The 24,722-nt window shown below is 43.5% G+C and overlaps 1 protein-coding gene across 1 annotated transcript in view; it reads right to left on the reverse strand.

Annotated features, from left to right (window-relative positions):
• NELFB (negative elongation factor complex member B) overlaps nucleotides 1-24,722 on the reverse strand; it is a 139,623-nt gene that overhangs the window by 93,794 nt on the left and 21,107 nt on the right. Inside the window, exons 4-5 of the mRNA XM_033961919.1 lie at nucleotides 18,347-18,577; nucleotides 2,564-2,749 (exon numbers count right to left, since the gene is read on the reverse strand). Of these exons, the coding sequence (XP_033817810.1) occupies nucleotides 2,564-2,749; nucleotides 18,347-18,577 (417 nt within the window). The remainder of the gene's footprint in view (nucleotides 1-2,563; nucleotides 2,750-18,346; nucleotides 18,578-24,722) is intronic.

Here is a 24,722-nt window from a genome sequence, read left to right on the forward strand (position 1 = left end):
GGACCAATGCTGATGCTGTTTTGCCTTCACTCAATGCTTAGCACTGGAGTCCTTTAATGCTGATGAGGATGAGGAGAAATCCATGCGAGTCCTCAGAGTTAGGTCTGATGATGCTTGGTCAAAACAGGCACTATGGGTGCCCAACATTAAGGCATGGGGAGAGCACCTTTATGTCAATGAATATCCAGTGTTAGGAGCAGCTCCAGAAGCCATGGGGACCAATGCCTTCGATGCCAAAACCAATGGACAGGACTTTGACATTCCAAAGTGTCTCATGCAGAGCCTCTCAACTTTTCTGAGTTTTCTACTTTATTTGGGCACAAAAAGAACAATGGGAGGACTTATGATCAGGGACCAGACAAGATAGACACGTTAAGTGGGTCAGCCACAGATGTGGTCCTAGTGCACTGCTTGAACCTACTATAAAGATTCTGGAACATGAGGGGGAAAACAGCCCTGCAAATCAAACAACTCAATTGTTAAAAACAAACAAACAGGAGTTTTCTTTTTTTGAAAAACAAACCTGGTTGTGAGCTCAGGCCTCAGGGAGCCATGAGCCATGGAACAAGAAAGAAAACCTCTAAACACTCAAAAAAAATATAAGAAATCCCAGGCAGGGAAACAAAGAAAAGGAAAAAAAAAAAAGAGAAAGATCATATGCTACTCACAAAAATGAGCAGGAGGTTAAATAGCAAAAAATAAGTTCTCTGAGGAGAGAACATTACATTTCTGTACTGGTCTGCAGATGAGAAAACTGAAGATCCTGCATACAAGTTGGGCAAATTGGTGGGAAGGCATGCATGCAGTCAGGCCTGCCAAAAGTTTCAGTACATTGGGCAGCATCCACATCAGGGCTCCATAGATGATGGCACTTGTGTGTGGAAAAACTCTGCCCTCGGAGAACGAGCTTTACAGTAAAGAGCACAGAAGAGACAGAAATTGTTAAATTACTATGGGAGTTTGTTTACTAAACATATTTCCTACTAAGATAAAAGGGGTCATTTCATAACAAGAACTTGTGTGAAATGTCCAAAAAAGTTGCTTATTTTATCCAGGTAATATACTTCTCTAGGAAACAACCAAAAATAAAGGGAACATACTTCCAATTTCAATTACAAAAATTTAGTCTGAAATTAATTAGATATATATATATTTTTTGAAACATAGTTGGGTTTTTTTTTTCCAATTCTTTATTCATTTTTCCATCTTACAAGAAGTGTACAATATTACATCAATTGAATCATATATATCACTAGAATTTCTTTTCTAATATCATCTTCAATACATAAATTAAGCCCCTTCCGCATCCTTCCTTTCCACAAATATATATATATATTGGAATGCTGCGTTTGAGGGAAGAAGCGGGATGACAGAGAGTACAGTATCTTGATACAACCTATTTTCTAAATACGAGTCATGTTGGTAGATCTTCCCCTATTCGACAAAACTAAGTACAAAGTTAAACATTATGGGGGTAATAATAAAAAAAAATAAACGTCTAAAAATTGTCCTAAGTGGCTACTTGGACGATCAAAAAGCCTGATCGTCCAAGTACCCATAACCAAAGCTGGTTTTTAGACGTATCTAAAAACAACTTAGGCCTTTCCCCTGCCTCTAAACGCACAGAGAGAAAGAGGTGTGTTTAGAGGAGGGGAAAGGGCGGGCAGTGGTAGGGAGGTGGGCTGACCTACACCTAGCCATACAACAGGTATAACCAATACAGTTTAGTCGGCGCTTAGACCTTTTTCACTTAGACGAAATAAAACCAGGTCTAAGTGCCGAAAAACGGGCCGCTGAGCTGATGGCCGTTGGCGCCATCAGTTCAGCGGCCCGGCAACCTAACCATCGCGGCAGGAGAGATGCCTCATCTCCCCTACCCGAACTGCCGCGACCCGCGGCAGTTCCAGTAGAGGAGTGATGGCATCGCGGTAGGGGAGATGAGGCATCTCTCCTGCCGCGATGGATCACTCCCCCCCCAACAAACATCCAGGCACCCTCCTGCCTGGATGGTTGTGGGGAGGGGGTGGATTCTGTAACCGGTGTTGTTTTTGACAGACACCGGTTACAGAATCCAGCTTTTAGGCGAAGGACTGACTCCTCCTTCGCCTAAAAGCCCTTCTGTTGGACGTTTTTGCCTTAGGCATTTTTTTTGTTTCATTATGGCTAAAAAGTGTAGACGTGCTGTAGGTGTACTTTTAGACATAGTGGAGATTGGGCATTTAGGCAGGGGAAGGCCATAATCAAAATATGGACATTTGTTTTGGTTATGGACACTTTCCCTGCTTCTGGGTTGAACGTTTAGGGACTTAGGCCAAAAGGGGACTTAGACGCTTTTTTTGATTATGCCCCTCCACGTGTTTGAATCCTTTGCAGGTGGCATCACTGAGATCCCCAAAGAAATTTTTAAGTGCTATCAAACAGTAATTTTAGCAAATTGATTGATTTCTTTTAGGTCTGCTATTAAAAATCTGTCATTGGGAATAGAAGCACCAAAGAGTGCTGGACTCAACAGTAGCAGAACATGGACTTCTCTCTATTATACTCGCAGCAAAACACTCAGTACCTTATGACATGGGTCAACAGAGCAGATCTCACTGATGTCCAAGTCATGCAGTGACATGAGTAGCTCTGCACGCAGAGTGCAGTAATGCACATTCCGTGTGCGGAGAAATAGGGTACGCAAGAACTGCAGCACCATATCGTACAGCTTCACATTCTTCCCAATCATCTGAGTCAACTTCTGAACAACCTGATGAGACAAAAACATGTCAAACTAAGTGACTATTCCCCATTTCACAGAGAAATATACTTTTGGATCAACTCCTTTTCAAGTCAATCTGAATTAAATTGTATGCAATGCACCAATGTCTGATGTAAGTTGAAGTTTGTATTAAAATTTGAAGCAGAAATCTCTCCCTTTCATTTTAACTATTTTTCACAGTAAGGTGTACAATAAAATATCAACATTATATAATCAGAACTACCAACATTCCCATCAATTTGTATGTGGAACTCTAGGAAATTCCAAAATAAGCTAAAACTTAGTCTGTATGCAGGACAAATGATGAATTTGTACACTTTGTTTCTGCTATCAGAATCAAGGTCATTTTGGAGGACTGCTTGGGTAGTTCTTAAGTTTGGGCACTGGTAGGAATTAAGAGCTGGTTATTGAATTTTTTTAAATATTTATGAATGGTTATGAGAAGTGACCAGGGATATTTTGGTGGTAGGCTAGCAAATTCCAACTCCCACCCCATTAGATCAGTGGTCTCAAACTCGCGGCCCGGGGGCCACATGCGGCCCGCCAGGTACTATTTTGAGGCCCTCGGTATGTTTATCATAATCACAAAAGTAAAATAAAACAGTTTCTTGATCTTATCTCTTTAGCTATAAATGACAATATTATTATTAAGACTTAACCAAAAGAAAATATTTATAAACTATAAAGAGTTTTACCTCATGCAAAATTGTCATTTCTTTAATAAGACATTAACTATTTTTTTATGTGGCCCTCCAATTACCAACAAATCCAAAATGTGGCCCTGCATTAGATTATAGTGAGTTTGATATCCATTAAAGTATTATCACTAATGTGATACTGACAATGTGTGCATATTTGATTCTATGTTTCTCTTATTTTAATTCTATTTTGAAACATGACCATTTTAAAAAAATGTAAGCTACATAATATTTCTGTGCTGTGTTTCACAATGTTCAGGAGCAGAGTCAACAAGATGAAAGAACTGAATGTTTGATGATGCAGTTTTAAGATCTTATTGCGCATTCAGCTGGGATTTTGAGAACAGTAGGTTTTTAAGAAGTGGAGGAGACGCCTTGAATCTAAATGAATGTTTGGAGTCCTCTATGGAGCCTATTACAGAAAGAATCATTCCTCTTATCTCTTTTACACCATAATGTAGCTTTAAAGTACTATTTCAGACATATCTAATCTAATCTTCTGAACTGCACTTTTCCAGAACAGGTTCAAGGCAATTCACAAGCAAAGAGACCCATACCATACATGGGGCATTACATAGTTGAGAACAAGATAAATTACTTCTTATAGTTACGAATTACAAGTGATGATACCCATGCAGAACATGGGGCATTACAAAGTAGAGAACATGATAATTACTTCTTATAGCTGCACTAGTGAGTACAGATACAGTTGAGAGGGCTTACAGAGGTATTAATAATATGTGGATATACTCAATGAGGAACTTGATAATTACTTTATACAGGTTTTTTTAAAGAGAATCCAAAGTCGAGGGGAGACTTGCAAAGATACTGAAGTGTTTGCTGAAGCATTTAAGTGGTTGAACAACAAAGGTTGTAGATTTGGATACTTGTTGGGTTAAGAGAGAGATAATTATGTTGACTATAGGTATCAGTCGATTATGAATCTGTCAAATAGGAATCCAAGTTTCCAAGTAACATAGTAGATGATGGCAGATAAAGACCCAAATTGTCCATTATGGTCTACCCAACCTGATTCAATCTAAAAATTTGTTGGGGATTTTTTCTCCTTCTTCTCCTTAGCTATTTCTGGGCAAGAATCTAAAGCTCTGCCCGGTACTGTTCTTAGGTTCCAACTACTGAAGTCTCCGTCAAAGCTCACTCCAGTCCATCTACACCTTCCCAGCCATTGAAGCCCTCCCCAGCCCATCCTCCCACAAACAGCCATATACAGACACAGACCGTGCAAGTCTGCCCAGTACTTGCCTTAGTTCTTCAATATTTACTATTATTTTCTGATTCTAGATCCTCTGTGTTCATCCCATTTAAAAAAATTTGTTAAACTGCTTATACAAAGTTTCTAAATGGTGTACAATTAAAAATGTGGTTTTACACATATACAATGTTCAATGGACTTAAATATAGTCGGACATACAAACAGGTACAACAGGTGAAGGGCAAGAACTATATTATAAAAAGAAAAGTTACAAATAAAGCAAAAACAAAAGGGAGGGGATTAAAAATCAGGTTAAAAGAAGTGAGATGCTTATAGGGCGTCCTTAATAGGAAGATTATATGTTGAAGACGTCTTTAAATAAAAATGCCTTTAATTTTGATTTAAACCGAATCAAGGATGTTTCTTCTCTCAAATGCACAGACACGGCATTCCATAGGGTAGGTGCTGTTACTGAAAATATAGATGTGCGCATTATGTTAATATGATTTATAGATGGAATACATAAGAGATGTTGTGAAGCTCATCTGAGAGAAATGGAAGGAGTATAAGGAATGCTTTCATTTTTTTTTTTTCAAAATCTGATGTAGCTCGTCTCTGTTCTAATAGATATAGGTAAGCTATTCCAGGTCCTGGTGACAGTATATGTGAATAGTGAGTTAAATATTTGTTTGTAGTTCATTCCTTTGGAGGCTGGCATAATCATTTGGTGGGTTACATAGATTCTGGAGGATGAGAAAAAGAATTTAGAAAAGAGGAGAAATATGGAATCAGAGGTGATGGCATGAAGGGAATGGAACATTATGCATGATAATTTGGATGTTATTTGTGCATTTATAGGTAGCCAGAGGAGTTTGCGATAGTATTCTGATATGGCATCGTATTTTTTAATGTTAAAAATAGCCTTATTGCAGTGTTCTGTACCATTTGTAATTTGAGCATTAGTGAGGAGCTTAGACCTATGTAGAGAGAACTACAGTAGTCCAGTTGTGATAGGACTAGCATTTGAACCAGAATGGCAAAGTGATGGTTATAGAAGTAGGGTCTGATGAATCTTAGTTTTTTCAGACTGTAGAATTTTTTGGGATCACATATGAGAAAATTATGTCCTACCTGATAATGTTATTTCCTTTTGAGAAGTGGTCCCTAAACTAATTTTGCACCAGGGATCGGTTTCATGCAAGACAATTTTTCCAGAGGTGTGGGTGAGCAGTGGTGTTGGCTGGCTGGTAGGGGGCGCGATAAAGCGGTAATGGAATGGATAGTGTGCAAGACATGTTTGTGGAGTATAATGTAGCTTTTTCTGCATATAACGTCTGCTTTTCATATGTTTCTGGGTAAATCTAGTTAGAAGCATATGTGAAAGTTAAGGCCGCGTCCAATAGAAACTTATGAAAAGTTGGTGCATAAATACAAAAATAAAAATCTGAATATGGATTGCAGCCAAGGCCAGAAAAACACTACAGATAAGGAAAAGCATAATAATATTCTCTTTATGTATTTTGCTATAAAGCCAGATCATAGAGGAAATCCGGTATCGGGATACCACCAGGTACAATGGCAAGTGGGCAGGCGGGTGGGTGGGATTAAAGTTGTAGCAGTGGTGGAGGGGGTTTTTTTTTTTTTTAAAAATATGTGGCGCTTCTGGCCTGTGTGCTGCTGGCTGGGAAAGATGGGAGAAATTAAAAAAAGGTACTGAGGGGGATTATTAAAGGTACGGGGATGATTAAAAAAGGTACTGGGGGATATGTGGGGGATGATTTATGGTACTGGGGGCACGTGGGGGTTTAGAGTGATGATTTAAGGTACATGGGGGGTATAGGGGGATGATTTAAGGTACTGGGGGGTGTGGCCTATCGGCCTGCCTGCCACTAGACCTGCCTGCTTGTCACTAGGCCAGCCTGCCTGTCACTAAGCCGGCCTACCTGTCACTAGGCTGGCCTGCCTGCCTGCCTGTCACTAGGCCTGCCTGCTCTATGCCCTGCCCCGGCTTACCACTAGACCATCAGAGGGGGGAGCAGGGTACAGAGCCTGGCAGGGAGAATTTGGTTTAGAATGTTTTTTTCTTGTTTTCCTCCTCTAAATCTAGGGTGTGTCTTATGGTAAGGTACATCTTATGGAGCGAAAAATAGGTAATTTCTCAAAACTGACACAATTCAATCACTAAATTGAAAATAAAATCAATTACCCTACCTTTGTTGCCTGTTGATTTTGGTTTTCAACCCATCTTTCCCAGTCTCTGGTTGTACATCCTTCTGTCTGTGCTCTTAACTGTGTATCCAGGGCTACCTTATCCATTTGCTGTTTTTCGCTCCTTCACTTTCTGCCATACATCCGTCTTTAGCATTAACTTTTAACATTCAACTTTCTTCCATTTTTCTCAAAATCTACTTTTCCATGCCTTCCCTTCTATCCATATGTACCATCTCCTCCCTCTTTCTTCTCCCCTACTCCCATCTATTCATATGAAGCATTTCTTATCTCTTCCCTGCCGTAGTGAGGTTATGGGAATAATTATTGTGATGTCAATGCAATAGAGACAACAAAATCACTTCTAGAGAAATACTTATAACTGATCACTCAACATATAAATGCCAAGCCTCAGAGACCGATTATTCAAGCCAACCCTGCTGAATAAAAATTCGGTCAAGATCTCAATCATTGGCCTATGGCATAGAAAAGAGCTATTTTTTAGTGTTTTTAGTATTTTTTGCTCTTTTTTTAACTCTTTTTGACTTTTAAATAACTTTAAACTGTTTTTATAAATGTTTACAAAACATCCAACGATGCAGAGAAAAGTGCATAAATGTTAAAGAAGCACTTAGCTTAAATGTAGAACGGCACTGTATCCAAACCCAACGGGGCCGCCGTTTCACCTGCGATGGCTTCGTCAGGGGAAAAGCATTCACAGTGCCTAAAATGAAATAAAATTCAATTCAAACACAATTCAGTAAGCACAAGATGGATGCTTACTGAATTGTAAGGAACTAGGCTATACACCTCTCGTAAGTTTGCTGTTTCTTAAAAATACTGCATTTAAATATTTATTGATTCAATGCATCCATCTTGTGCTTACTGAATTGTGTTTGAATTGAATTTTATTTCATTTTAGGCACTGTGAATGCTTTTCCCCTGACGAAGCCATCGCAGGTGAAACGGCGGCCCCGTTGGGTTTGGATACAGTGCCGTTCTACATTTAAGCTAAGTGCTTCTTTAACATTTATGCACTTTTCTCTGCATCATTGGATGTTTTGTAAACATTTATAAAAACAGTTTAAAGTTATTTAAAAGTCAAAAAGAGTTAAAAAAAGAGTTAAAAAAAGAGCAAAAAATACTAAAAAATAGCTCTTTTCTATGCCATAGGCCAATGATTGAGATCTTGACCGAATTTTTATTCAGCAGGGTTGGCTTGAATAATCGGTCTCTGAGGCTTGGCATTTATATGTTGAGTGATCAGTTATAAGTATTTCTCTAGAAGTGATTTTGTTGTCTCAATAATTATTGTGATGTCATCCGTGTATATATATATGATTTCAATTTTAAATTGGATAGCATATTTCCCATATTTCCCTAGGATAAGCAGCATAAAATCAGTTTTACTCCTTTGGATCTTGCCAGGTACTTGCAATCTGGGTTGGTCACTGTTGGAAACAGGCTTCATGGATCTTCTGTCACTGTATGGAAACTCTTTTGTTCTTATGAGGGCATACTCCATCTTGTCTAGGATAAATTATCTATTTGCATCTAGGGAGCTCTTCTCTGCAATATCCTTGGGTGAGGATAGGACCAATAGAAATTTCAGATCACATGTAGGTGGAAATGCAACTACGTTTAATTCTTCATTCTCCAACTGGGTGTCAATGAAGGTTTCCTATTCAAATGTATGGAGATAATCAATTCTTTACTATTTTAGTTGATAAATGTAAATCATATGTAGTGTGTAACTAAGAACATCAAAATGAACTCATTCTGAGAAACTGCTAAAGCAGTTTTGTGGGGAGAAATTATTGCTATTTTTGTTTTCAGAAGAAAGCACGACACCAAGAAATTCTTTGTTTAGAGCAGTGGTTCCCAACCCTGTCCTAGAGGACCACCTGCCAGTCAGGTTTTCAGGACAGCCCTAATATGCATGGAGCAGATTTGCATGTCTGTCTCCTCCATTATATGCAAATCTCTTTCATGCATATGAATAGAGCTATTCAAAAAACCCGACTGGCTGGTTGTACTCCAGGACAGGGTTGGGAACCACTGGTTTAGAGAAACAAGTAACCTATTTGCGCCAACAATTTGGTCTTAATCACACTATCTATTAAAACCCACTTGGTGGAAGCAGCAGGCACTAAATGTACTTCTCTAACAGAAGGTGCACATCAATGGGCTATTATAGATACCGTTTATACAAATTTGCTAATAAATATAGTAGCCTGCACTCAGTCTCTGGAAACAACCAGGAGCGAGCCTCGCTACCAGGGGAATGGTCCCTGATTCACCAAAAGTGCTAAGCAGACTAGCTAGGTAGGTGCCCTGTAAAAGGGTTACACTCCCAGTTACAGATTTGCAACACAGAGTCTGTGCCTTTACCAGGCAGAGCTGCCCCAGAACACTTGGGACCTCTGAAGCACCAAAAAACCTCAAAATCCAGATAAACCCCCCCAAATAATACAGTAAAATCAGAGCAGATCAAAAAAACACCTTCTTACTCATGTGTAGAAGGTGAAACTTAGGAGCTACAGCACAGCCCAGTGATACAGAAGGCAGAGCTGAAAAATGTAAATGATGTCTTCTACACAGCTTACATTAGAGGTAAATAACCCATTGGTTCAAGACTCATGCCTTCTGCACTAGAAGCTGTACTGCTGGAGATAGCTGCATCTGTCTGTAGGTTTCGTATATATTGATGTTTTTATATAGCCTTTGTTTTTTTTTGTTTTTTTTATATATTATTTTTTATTTTCAATTTTTACATAAAGTGTACAAAATATTAAAGTACAATTGATAAATACACAATATCACTTTTATATCTAATACATTATATTCTAAATGTATTTTATCTCCCCTCCCTCCCCCTACCCTTCTATTACTTTTCAATCATACATTACATATTGTAAATCATATTATATTTTATTATGTAAAATTATTTTCACTGCCCCCCCTCTATGTGTGTCACTAAGAAGATATTTAAAATTTAATATATAGCCTTTGTTGATGGAAACTGTGGTGTCAAGAAATGAAAGATTACCGTATTTTCGCGGATATAACGCGCACCATTGTAAAACGCGCACAGGGGTATAGCGCGCAGAAATCACGATGATATGTACAAAAACTTTTCTATACCGCGCTCAGGCATATAACGCGCATGCTGCCCGACTCTCCTCTGGCCACCCCGACTCTCCTTTCGCCCTCCCCGACTCTCATCTGGTTGCCCCGACTCACCCTGACTTTCGGTGCACTGCCCCGACTCTCCTCTGGTTGCCCCGACTCACCCTGACTTTCGGTGCACTGCCCCGACTCTCCTCTGGTTGCCCCGACTCACCGTTCACCCGCCCTGACTTTCGGTGCACTGCCCCGCCTCTCCGTGCCTGTCCCCCTTGAAGTCCTGTCCCCCCTTGAAGGTCTGCCTGTCCCCCCTTGAAGGTCTGCCTGTCCCCCCTTGAAGTCCTGTCCCCCTTGAAGGTCTGCCTGTCCCCCTTGAAGATCTGCCTGTCCCCCCTTGAAGTCCTGTCCCCATCCTGAAAGCCTGATGCCCCCCCTCGACGTCCGATTCTTCTCCCCCCTCGGCAGGACCACTCGCACCCCCACCCCGAAGGACCGCCGACTCCCCGACAATATTGGGCCAGGAGGGAGCCCAAATCCTCCTGGCCACGGCGACCCCCTAACCCCACCCCGCACTACATTACGGGCAGGAGGGATCCCATGCCCTCCTGCCCTCGACGCAAACCCCCTCCCCCCAACGACCGCCCCCCCCCCAAGAACCTCCGCCCGTCCCCCAGCCGACCCGCGACCCCCCTGGCCGACCCCCACGACACCCCCACCCGCCTTCCCCGTACTTTGTGTAGTTGGGCCAGAAGGGAGCCCAAACCCTCCTGGCCACGGCGACCCCCTAACCCCACCCCGCACTACATTACGGGCAGGAGGGATCCCAGGCCCTCCTGCCCTCGACGCAAACCCCCCTCCCTCCAACGACCGCCCCCCCCCCAAGAACCTCCGCCCGTCCCGCGGCCCCCCTGGCCGACCCCCCCGCCCCCCTTCCCCGTACCTTTGGAAGTTGGCCGGACAGACGGGAGCCAAACCCGCCTGTCCGGCAGGCAGCCAACGAAGGAATGAGGCCGGATTGGCCCATCCGTCCTAAAGCTCCGCCTACTGGAGGGGCCTAAGGCGCGTGGGCCAATCAGAATAGGCCCTGGAGCCTTAGGTCCCACCTGGGGGCGCGGCCTGAGACACATGGTCGGGTTTGGCCCATGTGCCTCAGGCCGCGCCCCCAGGTGGGACCTAAGGCTCCAGGGCCTATTCTGATTGGCCCACGCGCCTTAGGCCCCACCAGTAGGCGGAGCTTTAGGACGGATGGGCCAATCCGGCCTCATTCCTTCGTTGGCTGCCTGCCGGACAGGCGGGTTTGGCTCCCGTCTGTCCGGCCAACTTCCAAAGGTACGGGGAAGGGGGGTGGGGGGGTCGGCCAGGGGGGTCGCGGGTCGGTCGGAGGTTCTTGGGGGGGGACGGTCGTTGGAGGGAGGGGGGTTTGCGTCGAGGGCAGGAGGGCCTGGGATCCCTCCTGCCCGTAATGTAGTGCGGGGTGGGGTTAGGGGGTCGCCGTGGCCAGGAGGGTTTGGGCTCCCTTCTGGCCCAACTACACAAAGTACGGGGAAGGCGGGTGGGGGTGTCGTGGGGGTCGGCCAGGGGGGTCGCGGGTCGGCTGAGGGACGGGCGGAGGTTCTTGGGGGGGGGCGGTCGTTGGGGGGGGGGGGTTTGCGTCGAGGGCAGGAGGGCCTGGGATCCCTCCTGCCCGTAATGTAGTGCGGGGTGGGGTTAGGGGGTCGCCGTGGCCAGGAGGGTTTGGGCTCCCTCCTGGCCCGATATTGTTGGGGAGTCGGCGGTCCTTCGGGGTGAGGGTGCGAGTGGTCCTGCCGGGGGGGGGATGTATCGGACGTCGGGGAGTCGGCCGGGCAAGAGGGCTTGGGCTCCCTCTTGCTCCGATCGTGGATGCGGGTGCGGGTGGGAGCGCGTGCGAGCGGTCGTTCGGGGTGGGGGTGCGAGCGGTCCTGCTGGGGGGGTGAATCGGGCGTCGGGCGGGGTGGGAACTATGTTTAAAAACTTTTGTATACCGCGCTCAGGCATATAACGCGCGAGGGGTATGCGCGGTACGTAAAATCACGTATAACGCGCGCGTTATATCCGCGAAAATACGGTAGGTTCTTACTTGGACAATCTTGTTTCTGTTAATATACACAGGAGTCTGTACATTAGGTGATCAAACCATGTTCACAAATCATTTGTAGAAGGGTATCAATCACATCTTTCAGCTCCTCCTCCTTCCCCAGTGGATTATAGCTCCCTCTTCAGTTTGTACCAAAGCATCAAGCTCCTCTATAACAGGAAAAAAGAGAAAGGGGGCACAAGAAACTTTCCCAGAAATAACACAACATACATTTCTGTTCTGCCCTGTAACTCATGAAAAAGAACCATTATTAGCATGAACTTGTAACATAAGTGCTTATCAATGAACCTACCTGCTGAGTGTAACTAGCACTAACACATAAGAAATGCCAAAGCTCAATAACTCAATACTTTATTAGGTAGCTAATCATACATGTTCATCCAACTGACAGGAGAACTCCAGTTACAGACCACAGAATTGTCCAAGGCAGAAAATAGGCAAATTGCAGAATGCACAGGGCGAAATGTACAAACTCATGTGTATATTTACAGGAACAAGGTTATCCAGGTAAGAACCTAATCTTTCATTCTGTTACTTATAGACAGGAGTCTGTACATTATGTGATGCACCAAAGCTGTGCCAGACATCCAGGGAGGGACAGATGAGCCTGCCCGCAAGACTGAGGAACAAAAAGCGGTGTCCTCTCGAGCCGTCATGACCACTCTGTAGAACTTTATAAAGGTATGGAGAGTAGACCAAGTAGCTGTTTGCCCAGATCTCTTTGGGCAGAACTGCCCGGGATTCCACCCATGAAGATGCTACACTTCTGGTCAAATGAGCTTTAACAGAAAAAGACAGCTGTTTGTTTCAGCCGATGTACGCCAACAAAATTGCCATGCAAATCCATCTGGAGATAGAAGCCTTGGTCTGCCTAGTCTGGACTGACTAATTAGCACAAAAAGATGTTTGGAAAGGTGAGACTCATTTATCCTTTCCAGGTAGTGGAGTAGAACTCTTTAACATCTAGCCTCTGTAATATTTCATCTTGCTTGTTCGATAAAAAGCAGGCAAACAAACCTCTTGGTTAACAAGACAAGCTGACACAACCTTCGGTAGGACATATACCATGCGCAGATAAATCCCATCCTCTGAGATCCTTAAGAAGGGCTCTCTACAAGAAAGAGCCTGAAATCTTGTTATCTGTCTCATGGAGACTACTGCCACCAGGAATACAGTCTTCATCGTGAGGTTCAGAAGAGACACCTCATGGAGAGGTTTGTATGGAGGCTTGGACAGGCCCTTCAGAATTATATTAAGGTTTCAGGATGGAAACGGCCAACATATGGAAGGATGCAGCATGAGCGCTCCCCTTCAAGAACTGGGTCACATCAAGGTGAGATGCCAGAGATTGTTTTCCCCCTCGAGCCCGGAAGCACAAGAGGCCCGTCGCCTGTACCTTGAGAGATGCCACTGTTAGACCCTTGTCTAATCCCGCTTTAAGGAAAGCCAGGATCGCAGGAATTGGCCCCATGAAAGGCTCAACCTGATCTTTGGTGCACCAGAGCTGGAAAGTCTTTCAGGCCTTAGCGTAGGCCACAAACATTGATTGCTTCATTACTCGAAGGAAAGTAGTAATGACTACTTCAAAACAGCACTTGCAGGTAAGAGCAGAGCAATCTGGGCTCTCCATGAGAATTGGACCCTGAATGAGAAGACCCCCATGCACCAGTAGCTTGAGGCATATGTCTTGTTGAAGACACACAAGATCCATATAACAAGGGGCTGGCTACCAAGACCACAAGTCCCTCGTGAAACACGATTCTGCAAATAACTCAGCCACCATGGGCTACGAGGGAAACACATATACAGAAACTTTTCTTTAGAACAGGGCTGAACCAAAGTATCCAACCCTGTTCTTCCCGGTTTGCATCTTTGGCTGTAAAAGCGTTTCACCTTTTCACTCTGGCTATTGCCATTAGGTACATCTCTGGCCTTCCACAGCATTGCACAATGAGGCTGAATACTCCTTGGGACAGGGACCACTCCCTTGGGTCTAGAGTCTGCCGGTTGAAAAAGTCAGGCTATACATTTTCCATTTCTGTTATGTGGGATGCTGAGAGTGCCTGAAGATGGGCTTCCATCCACTAAAACAGCATCCGAGCCTCCAGACAAAGAAAGCACTTCTGGTGCCCCCCTGTCTGCTCACATAAGCTACCATGGTGGCACTATTGGAGAACCCCAGACTGCCTTTCCTTCCAGGTGCTGTTCCAACACCCTCATTGCTTGGCGAATGGCTTGGAGTTGGAGGCGATTTTTTAGACCACTTCCTCTGTGGGAGGGTCCAATGGTCCTGTACGAGATGACCATCACAACTGGTTCCCCAGCCAAACAGCCTGACACCTTGCTCATGATTCTAATGATGTCATATAGTGCATCTGCCATATAATCCACACCTCCAGCACTAGCTAGGGGCAGACCACCTCCTCCTTGACCGAACTTCGCCATAATCTGGCATGGTAAGCACGCGCCACAAACAAGGCTGCCGCTCTGATTCCCAAAGCTAGCACTTATTGCTCTTAAGTACTATGTCCACCTTGTGATCTTGTGCATCCTTTAACATCACTCCTCCCTCACTAGGGAGGGAGGTACATTTAGTTACTTGAGCCACAGTGGAATCCATCTTTGACTGACTAAACAGCTGCTGAATTTCTGGAGCCATAGGGTAAAGTTTAGATAGGGTAAAGTTTAGACATAGTTTTGGCCACCTTTAGGGAGCAGCCTGGAGTCTCCCACTGCTTAGTGACAAGCAAGGTGATGTTCAGATGCGAGGAAAAGAAGGTGGTCTGAGCATCTGTGCCACTCATGACCATAAATTGTGAGGTGGATGGCCACTGAGGCTCCAACTTCAACTCCCTGAGAATATCATCTCCCTAGTCAATAGCAATGATCACCTTTTGACTCCTAGTCCCAGACGGGGAACCGGAATCCTCCAGGTAGGAAGCTGAGCCCTGGGACAATAAAGGCATGGAGCCTGATCTCCAATCCTCCCAGTCCTGCTCTGCTTGGTCACATAGGCTGGGAGCCAGCCTTCTGCAAAATGGAGAGACCTCCTAAGAGACATCTCTCCCCAGTCCAATATCGGCACACCCTAGGCAGCGCAGTGCATCCTGGGCCTATCAAATAAGCTTTTCACAGAAAATTCACAAATTCTGAAGTAAATCCTTGAACAGGAGGCCCCAAGGACCCCTGCAGGACCTCAGACTGGCTTCTCTTGTGTCTGAGAACTTGTATTTTGCACCTTTGCTATTTGACGACTCCGGGAGTGGGAAAAAAACAGGAGGACTCTGGGAGGGATTTTTTCTCTACAACTTGGCCCCCCCTGTGGTTCCCCAGCCCTAGAAGACTCAGAGGAGATCAAGCCCAAGGCTCCCGTTCCTCTCTTGATTGCGCCATGGCATGCAGTACAGAGACACTCCTTGGCCAACCATCCAGTGCAAAACTGGCATGATATAGGGGTAGAACAGCATGAGTAGTTCATTCAGGTCAATTCTGAGTCAAATTAAGTGGTTTTGAGGCAGACGGAGGCTTTAGAAAAGATTATTTAAAATCTAAGATGGCTGCCATCAGAAAACCCACCAAAAACAGCCTGTAGGGGACCCCTGAAAGTTAAAAATATCAGGAAAAGGGATTTTGGAGGTGGGGGATCCTATCTCTGGCCCCAGAAACCCTTAAATTCAACTTTTTCAACCCTCCCCCCCCATTTTTCCCTATGAGGAATAATGGGCTGTACTCACAGTGCTGCTGCTGGTGCCTGCCTATGTCAGCTTTGGTTCAACTTGACTGACGTAGAAAGAACATTTTGCCTCAAATCCTTGTGGAACAGTTCAGCCCTGGAAATCTTTGGGCTGCCAAGACAGACCAGAACCGACTGAAGGCTCAACCCTCACAAATCCTCAAGGTGTGACATGGGGGGGGGGGGGAGAATAAAATGTAGCTAGCTCCCTTAAAACCAAAAGGGCCCCACAGCCTGCGCCCAAGCCTCTAATAAATCAGAAGATGAGTAGGCTTCCAGGGGAATGGACTCCAAGCCTTGAAGGAACACAAAGCAGCTGGCTCATCAGTTACACCTGGGGGTTATCCTGTGAACTGCAGTCTGCACTCGCAGAGTCTTCCTTCTCTCCAAGACAGAATAGCCCCAAATATGGGATCTTCTGGCACCAAAGCCACCCAAAAACAGAGTAAAAAAAATCTGAAAATAATAAAAGCCGATCAGAGCTATACTCCACTAGGGAAGGAGGAAGAGCTGACACCCTTCTGAAAATGGTTCGCGAGCATGGATTGATCACCTATTGTACAGACTCCTGTGTATATGAAATAGAAGATGACTTTTTTTGAGGATTAGTCAATTTTGAATTTGACTGTAGGATGGTATGTATTTAAAGAATTATAAAATTGTTTTGAGTATCTCTTCTCCCTCAGTACAATTCATAAAAATGTCACCAATAAATCGTCAGTACTTTAGGGATTTTGTTTGATATGTATCCAGAAATGTCTCTTCCAGTTCTACCATGGCACTCAACAGAGACCTTGGTTTTCTATTGCATTACAAATCATGAAATTTTACTGCTTTGTCACCTTATCACCTATTCCTATCTTTCTGTTTCTAACTCATTTGGGCTACATTCACTAAGCCCACCGATCATGTTCCGACCACTTAGTGACCCCGACCCGATTCACTAACCTCTGTGCCGATCATTCTCTGATGTGTGCATGCAAATGAGGCAAAACGGCATGCAAAGTAGGAAGGATGCGATTCACTAAAGTAAAGAAGGCACACCAACTGGGCTGACCGATCCAAAAACAAGCAATTGGTGAGGACCAGTCACCTGTGCAAAAACCCTACTCAGACCACCCTGCTTTCTGCCCAGACTCTCCTGTTCCTGCTAGTTTCAGAAGCCATGCGGGCTGCTGCTGCTCAGCCTCTCTGCGAGCCTCTGTCCTGAAGCGTCTTTAAAGAAGTGCCTTTTATTTGAACGGAGCTCGCTGCTGTCTTCTACTGCCCCGTCATTGGGGGCTACCAGGAGGAGGAGGAAAGGGGATACCTGGTGTAAAGTTGGCGAAGGGGAAGAGACTGCTGCCACCGTGGATCGCCCTTCCCTGCAGTGCAAGCCCATGGTTTAAACCTGTGGGTTAAAACCACAGGCTCGCACTGCAGGGAAGGGCGGCAAAGAGCAGGAGAGTTGGGGCCAGTAAAAAAAAAGTACAAAAAAATAAAACAGACAGAAAAAGCATGTATAGACCATCTACAGCCAAAGTAGATGGTCTGCGCATGCATCAGGATCGCTAGACAGCAATCCGTGATGTTGGATGGGGGCGTGCCTCCGATCGCCCCCATTTACAAGCAGAGGGGTTGGAGAATCGGTTGGCCTGCCTCAGATCGCCCACAGATTGGGTAAGATCGGTAGGCATCATGAAATCTAGGCCAAAGTCTTTCACCCTGCTCACCCCTCCCTCCTCCTCCGAGACTTTCATTGGAATGCTCTTATGTTTCACTTATATACACTAGTATTTGACAACATTTGCTTATTTCTGATCTGAAGGATTTCCTTTGAAAGCTAATCAAAAAATGTACTGTTAGTCCAATAAAAAAGGTATCACTTTTATTCCTTTTGTTTTATTTCTATATATTATCTTTAAAAGTGAACTAACACGACTACCACACCATTTACTTCAGTGATTAAAACTTTGGCTTACCTATTTATGTTTGAGGCTTCTTGATGTTTTGATAAATTTATATGTCAGAGAACAGAGAAAGGGAGTCCAAAAGTCACACAGGTGAAAGTGCCTCCAGAACTGGAATAAAACTTGTACTTTATTGTATAAAATATGAACACTACAAGTTTTATTCCAGTTCTGGAGGTACTTTCACCCGTGTGGGTGTTGTTGGTTGATAAATTTACATTTCATAAGTATTATATGGAGGTATTACTCCAATTCAATAAATTCAGTCAGCAAAAATTCTTCTCCCAGCTCCAGTCACACCAGTCTCCAACTGGTGGAGGAGCTAATATAAAGCTGGAGCTGCAGTCAGATATTACCACCTGCTGGAGATAGAATATTGAATGGTTTCAGCTGCACACAATCATATTAAGGCATAGCACAATTCTGTTTGCTCTATCTCAATGGGCACATAACCTGCAAGTTCCTAGACTGGTCTAGTGCTAACACTAAGGAAAAATCCAGTAGTAATGTTTCCAATGCAGTGGTCCACTGTTGAACCTTACCTCTCCTTGGCGTCTTGTTTTAGGCGATAGACTGAAAAAATTGTGCAAGACTGAGAGATCACTGCTGAATAAGATGTTTTCTTTTTCCAAGATATACTGCTTCAACAATGGAGACACCTCATCACCAAACAAAGCCTGGTTATCCTGCCAGATCTGGCGTTTCACCTCCACGGCACAGGCCTTATATAGCTCTTTGTCTGCCATCACTAGCTTCAGCTTCTTCTCTGGCACCTTAAAATGACAACTTCCAGAAATTAGTGAAAATATGAAGGCAGCACCAGGAGTATTAGCAAAAGTCAAATCAATAGGCACACTTTTTTCTAAACACAGTAGCTGATTTACGTCAATAAACAGAAAGGGACCCTTTTCCTAAAACTTAGTGCTAAGATGACCAACGTGGTAAGCTTTAGTAAAAGAGCCCCTAAGAGTTGAGATAGCCTTTCTCTCTCCCTCCAAATAAACATATTCTCTGATATTCATTCCCGACAGAAAAAAGAAAAAGTGGGGAAGGGGCTGTACACATTGATGTACAACGTTGATGTCAACCTTGAGATAATGTACTCTTGTGTGTTAAAATGTCAATTTATTAAGACCATAAAACATTAAATATAAAACAGGATTTGAAAGCTATAAAAAGTCTATAATCGATTAGACATTCTGAAAGTGCTGAAATCAATCGGTTTGGTGGATACTGTGTAAAAGGCATGTGTTGTAAATCACAGAAGAATGCTGTAGACCAGGGGGGCCAAATCTGGACCACAGTGTAATTAGATTTGGCTTGTGAGAAAATACCCTTTCTGTTCCTTCCCTCCTTCCATCCCATTGTCCACCATATCTCTCCTGGTTTCACCTCAAAGCTAATTACGGCAGCCTGAAGAGGATCGTCGGTGCTGTAGCGATCTTAGCAGGCTGCCATTGGTATCCACAGCACGTTCACTCTGCCACAGTCCCTCATGTCAGAGGAGGGGCAGGACCACAGCAGAGGGAATGTGCTGCGGAGGCCGATGGCAGCCTGTTGGTCCATGTTTCGACACAAAGGCCTGCCTTAGGGGCACAGTTAATGTCTATACAACAAATTATAACAGGATAAACAATAAACAGAATAAATGTCAATAAACCTGTTAAAAGAAATCAGATTTACTAACATAAATGAATGAATAAATAAATAAGTAAATAAGATTATTTGATACATAAAAATGAGAAATAAAAATGGAATTAAATAAATAAAACATGAATCTAATAACAAACATATGAAATATACTGTTGGACACATACATGCAATAACACATGAAAATGATGAGCAAGCGAACTGATGATAATTCAAATTTAAAAAGATGTGGTGAAAATGGAAAATCTGTGGTATTTTAAAGCTAATTGTGTTCGGTTAATGTGAATTTATAAATTAACCAAATAAATTTTATATGGTATGCAATTTTAAACATACCCAGCAGATGGTGATCTTGTAACATCAAATATTTGACAAACACTGAATGCAAAAAATGTGATGCTGTATCCAAAAACAGTCACAAAAGATCCAAAGTGTTAGAGGAAACTAAGGGGTCCTTTTACTAAGGCGTGCTATCCGATTTAGGCTAACACTTCCATTATATTCTATGGATGCACTAATATTTAGCGCGCGCTAAATCAGCTAGCGCGCCTTAGTAAAAGAGGGGGTAAAACTATATGCAATAAAACGGCCATGTGGGAGTGCTAGAAATGCTGAGCTAGCTATAGGTGTAAAAACTCCAAAGGTTAAATCGCAGTGAAATATCAAAAGAGAAGTGCTGTATTTAAAACTGAACATATACTTATAGCACTATACAAAAATGTAGTGGTTAACAAGACAAAACCGTGAGATACTATTCGCAGTAAGGTCATAACCTAAGAAACAAGAGAGGAAGAAGTAATATGTGAAATATAACTATCACAACGTGAAAGGTAAATGAGACGAAAAAGGCGAGAGCTAAAAATGTGATGTGTATCATATTGTAAAAACGTAGAGAATGTAACAGAATAAACAAAACTGAAACAAGTGATGTTTGAAAAGATTAGTCAAGTAGTACAGTCGACTCCGCTTAAGTGCAAGGCCTCTGGACTGGACTTAAACGGAGTGTGCACTTAATCGGAGTACCACTTTTTAGTCATGAAAAACCACAGTACGCTGTAGTCAAATGCAATAAAACTTTTATTCAGCAAAACACACACCAAATACAATTTAACACAGTTCAGTTATAGAAACAGCACTGTTCCACCTAATGCAATACACTCTAACCCTTTTTTTAAACCAACATTCTACTGAAATAATCAGTCATTGTTTTCTGCACACAGATTGCATGATTCAGGCTGTGTATCCGACTACTGATGCTGTAAAACTGTCCACAGTCGTGACATCCATTTATCTCCAGATAACAACGTAGTGTGTGTAGGGACTTCAGTGTGTCTGAGAAGGAAACAATCTCTGCAGGTGGTTCATTAGTCGTGATGACCGCAACAGTATCTCCATCCTCATCAGACGCTTGGTCGTCTGCAGTGTCCTTTATGACTGTATAGTTATCAGAATTAGTGCTGTCAGATGATGTGGGCACATCGTTGTCAACGGCGATATACAGTTCAAACTCTTGTGGCGAGAGTCCAACTGGGAGCTCAATGGACGAAGTGTCAGCTTCAGTTGTCTAATCAGATGTGGGAATGAAGCTCGCGCATCAATAGCAAAGTGAAATCATAGAAACATAGAAACATGACGGCAGAAAAGGGCTATAGCCCATCAAGTCTGCCCACTCTACTGACCCACCCCATCAAGTCTGAGTACTAATGACCTAGTTCCTCAACTCGACCCTCGTAAGGATCCTACTAGGGCATCCCATTTATTCTTAAAGTCAATAACGCTGGTGGCCTTGATCACCTGCTCTGGAAGCTTGTTCCAGTGATCTACAACCCTTTCTGTGAAGAAATACTTCCTTATGTCACTATCGAATTTCCCTCCTCTGAGTTTGAACGGATGCCCCCTTGTGACCGAGGGTCCCTTGAGAAAGAAGATGTCTTCTTCCACCTCGACACGTCCCGTGATGTATTTAAATGTCTCAATCATGTCCCCCCTCTCCCTGCGCTCCTCTAGAGTGTAGAGGTGCAATTTGTTTAGTCTTTCTTCGTACGAGAGACCCTTGAGCCCCGAGATCATCCTAGTGGCCGTCCGCTGAACCAACTCAACTCTAAGCACGTCTTTACGGTAATGTGGCCTCCAGAATTGTACACAGTACTCCAGATGAGGTCTCAGGTCTCACCATGGTTCTGTACAGTGGCATTATGACTTCAGATTTGCGGCTAACGAAGCTTCTGTTGATACATCCCATAAGTTGCCTTGCTTTGGATGAGGCCTTCTCTACTTGTTTGGCGGCCTTCATGTCTGCACTGATGATTACTCCCAAGTCAAGTTTTTTTTTTTTTTCTTCTGAAGTCCTAACTAGTGTTTTTTTTTTCTTCTGAAGTCCTAACTAGTGTTTCTCCATTTAAGGTGTAAGATTTGCATGGATTTCTGCTACCGAGATGCATAACCTTACATTTCTTAGCGTTGAAGCCCAGCTGCCATGTCGAGGACCAGTTTTCCAACGTAAGCAGATCCTGCATCATACTATCCTGCAGATTGCTTTCACTTACTATATTACATAGTTTGGTGTCATCAGCGAATAGAGTTACTTTACCCTGAAGCCCTTGGGTCAAGTCCCTTATGAATATGTTAAAAAGGAGTGGACCCAGGACCGAGCCCTGTGGCACTCCGCTGGTCACCTCCGATGTCTCAGAGAGGGTGCCGTTGACCACCACCCTCTGACGTCTTCCACTCAGCCAATCATTGACCCATGCAATTAGTGTCTCACCTAACCCCATCGATTTCATCTTGTTTAATAGTCTACGGTGTGGGACGCTGTCGAAAGCCTTACTGAAATCCAAGTACACTATGTCTAGAGACTCTCCCGAGTCTAGCTTTCCTGTTACCCAATCAAAGAAGCTGATAAGATTGGATTGGCATGACCTACCCTTAGTGAATCCATGTTGACTAGGATCCCTTAGATTCCCCTCATCCAAAATCGTATCTAATCATGAGACTCGACTCCACACCTCCTGTACCATGTGAAGAGAGTCGAGCACCGTCATTTTTCTCACGAGCTCAGAAGCTCGGGGGCTGGATTCCGTGCTTGAATCAATCACTGCCATCACATATTTTAAGACGAGCGACCTGTAATGACGTTTGAAGTTGACGATTATCCCTTGGTCCATCGGTTGGATCAAAGAGGTCGTATTTGGTGGAAGAAACATGAGTTTGATGTTGGTTAGTCTTACGTCATTGCTGTGTGCTGCACAGTTATCATACAGCATTACAATGTGCCTCCTACGCCTTCTCATCGGATTGTCAAGTTTCTGCAACCATTCAATCCACAGTGTCGCCGTCATCCATGTGTTTTTGTTGCTTTCATATTCAACAGGAAGGCGTTTAATGTTTTTGAAGCACCGAGGATTTTGATTATTCCCAATCACCAGTGGCTCAAGTTTTTCACTACTGTCCATATTGCAACTAAGCAGCAATGTCAATATTTCTTTTGGCACCTTTAAGCCAACAGTTTTGCTGCTTTTGAAAGCCAATGTTCCATCAGGGATGGCACGTCTGTACAGGCCCATCTCATCGGCACTGAAAATGTAGCATGGTTCATATCCACCAATGACTGATGACAACACTTCCATGACCCATCTTTCTGCACCAAACTCATCCGCATCTTGTTTTTCGACATGCTGCTTCTTAAATTTTATGCCGTTACAAACTTTCCACCTCTCTAGCCATCCGTTTGTTGCTTTGAAGTCTTCTAAGCCCAGTTTTTCGTATAGCTGTGCTGCTTTCTCCATCAGCAGAGGCCCACTGATTGGCAGTTGACAACTTCTATCTTCAGCAAACCATCGCAGCAACGCCTGTTCAATGTCTCCAGCCTTCCCAATTCTTTTCCTTTTTCTGGTAGGATTGCTGTTGTTTTGCCAGTCTTTCAATATGGCTTGCTTTTTTTTGTAAATCTGAGAAATCTGGCTAGGATGAACGCTGTAATGTTTTGCAATAGAGACCTGAATCTCCCGTTGGTCAAGCCTCTTTAAGACATTGACACGTTCAACCAAAGACAATGACTTTTGTCCAGCATGGTGGACACATTCAGCCAAAGATTTTTGTCCACGTGATGCCATGGTACAGTTCCGAAAATTTGAACACCTGGTCAGGCCTAGACTGCTGATCTGAAACAAGTGGCTCATCCACGTGAGAACATGATTGCTTTTAACCGGAGTGAACGTAACGTGAACAAATAGAGGTGAGACCTATAACATCAGTGTGCATAAGCGGATTGTGTGCTTATCAGAATTGCAATTATCTGGAATTTATGTCCATTGACTTTAATATTAAAAAAACGGGGCCTTGGTGGTAGGCTGCGGATAACCCATCAACCATCTCTAACAGAAATTCATATTTCTAATGGAACATGGACCTGCTCCCTCTGGTCAGACCACTACACATACACATTCAACATCAACTGGACCAAAAACAAAACCAGACCTAAATCCAAAAAAGTAACTTACACCTCATGCAAACACGTCGAACCCACCAAATTCTGGACAAAAATAGACAAAACAATCCAGGAAAGCAACCCCAAGAACTTCATTTCACAATGGAGCAAATTAAGCACCAAAACCCTTGATGAACTAGCCCCATTGCAAACCAAAACTAGAACCAGTAGACGATCAGACCACTGGTTTGACAATGAACTACTACTACTCAAAAGACAAGATAGACAATTAGAAAGAAAATGGAGAAAAACTAACCTAGATCATACGAAAACCGCCTGGAAAAAAATTAACAAACAATACAAACCACAATTAAAGGAAAAGAGAAAAGCTCACGACACCAACCTAATAGGCACAGAAACCCAAGACACCAAAAAACTATTTTGAATACTAAAAGATTTGACTGACACCAAACCCTACCTGACCATTAACAAAAACCCCTCCCCCCTCAGCCACCCTCTTAGCAGAACACTTCCAGAACAAAATTACAAATGCCAGAGCTACCCTCACTGATACCCCGACCCACTTTATTGAACTCACAATACATCCCACAGAAAAAGACTCAACAGCAGCAGACAGAACCTGGTCCCACTTCCCCAAAATACAATGGCCCGAATTCAACAAACTCTACAAAAAGTACAGCCATGCATCCTGTGATCTCAATCACGTTCCACCATATCTCTTAACAACCTCCAGCACAAAATACCATGCTCTTCTCCTACAATGGATACAAACCACGTTCACAGACGGCCTCTTCCCTACTGACCTCAGCGAAATCATCATC

The sequence above is a fragment of the Geotrypetes seraphini genome, chromosome 10 (genome assembly GCF_902459505.1).
Source record: "Geotrypetes seraphini chromosome 10, aGeoSer1.1, whole genome shotgun sequence".
Taxonomy (NCBI): domain Eukaryota; kingdom Metazoa; phylum Chordata; class Amphibia; order Gymnophiona; family Dermophiidae; genus Geotrypetes; species Geotrypetes seraphini.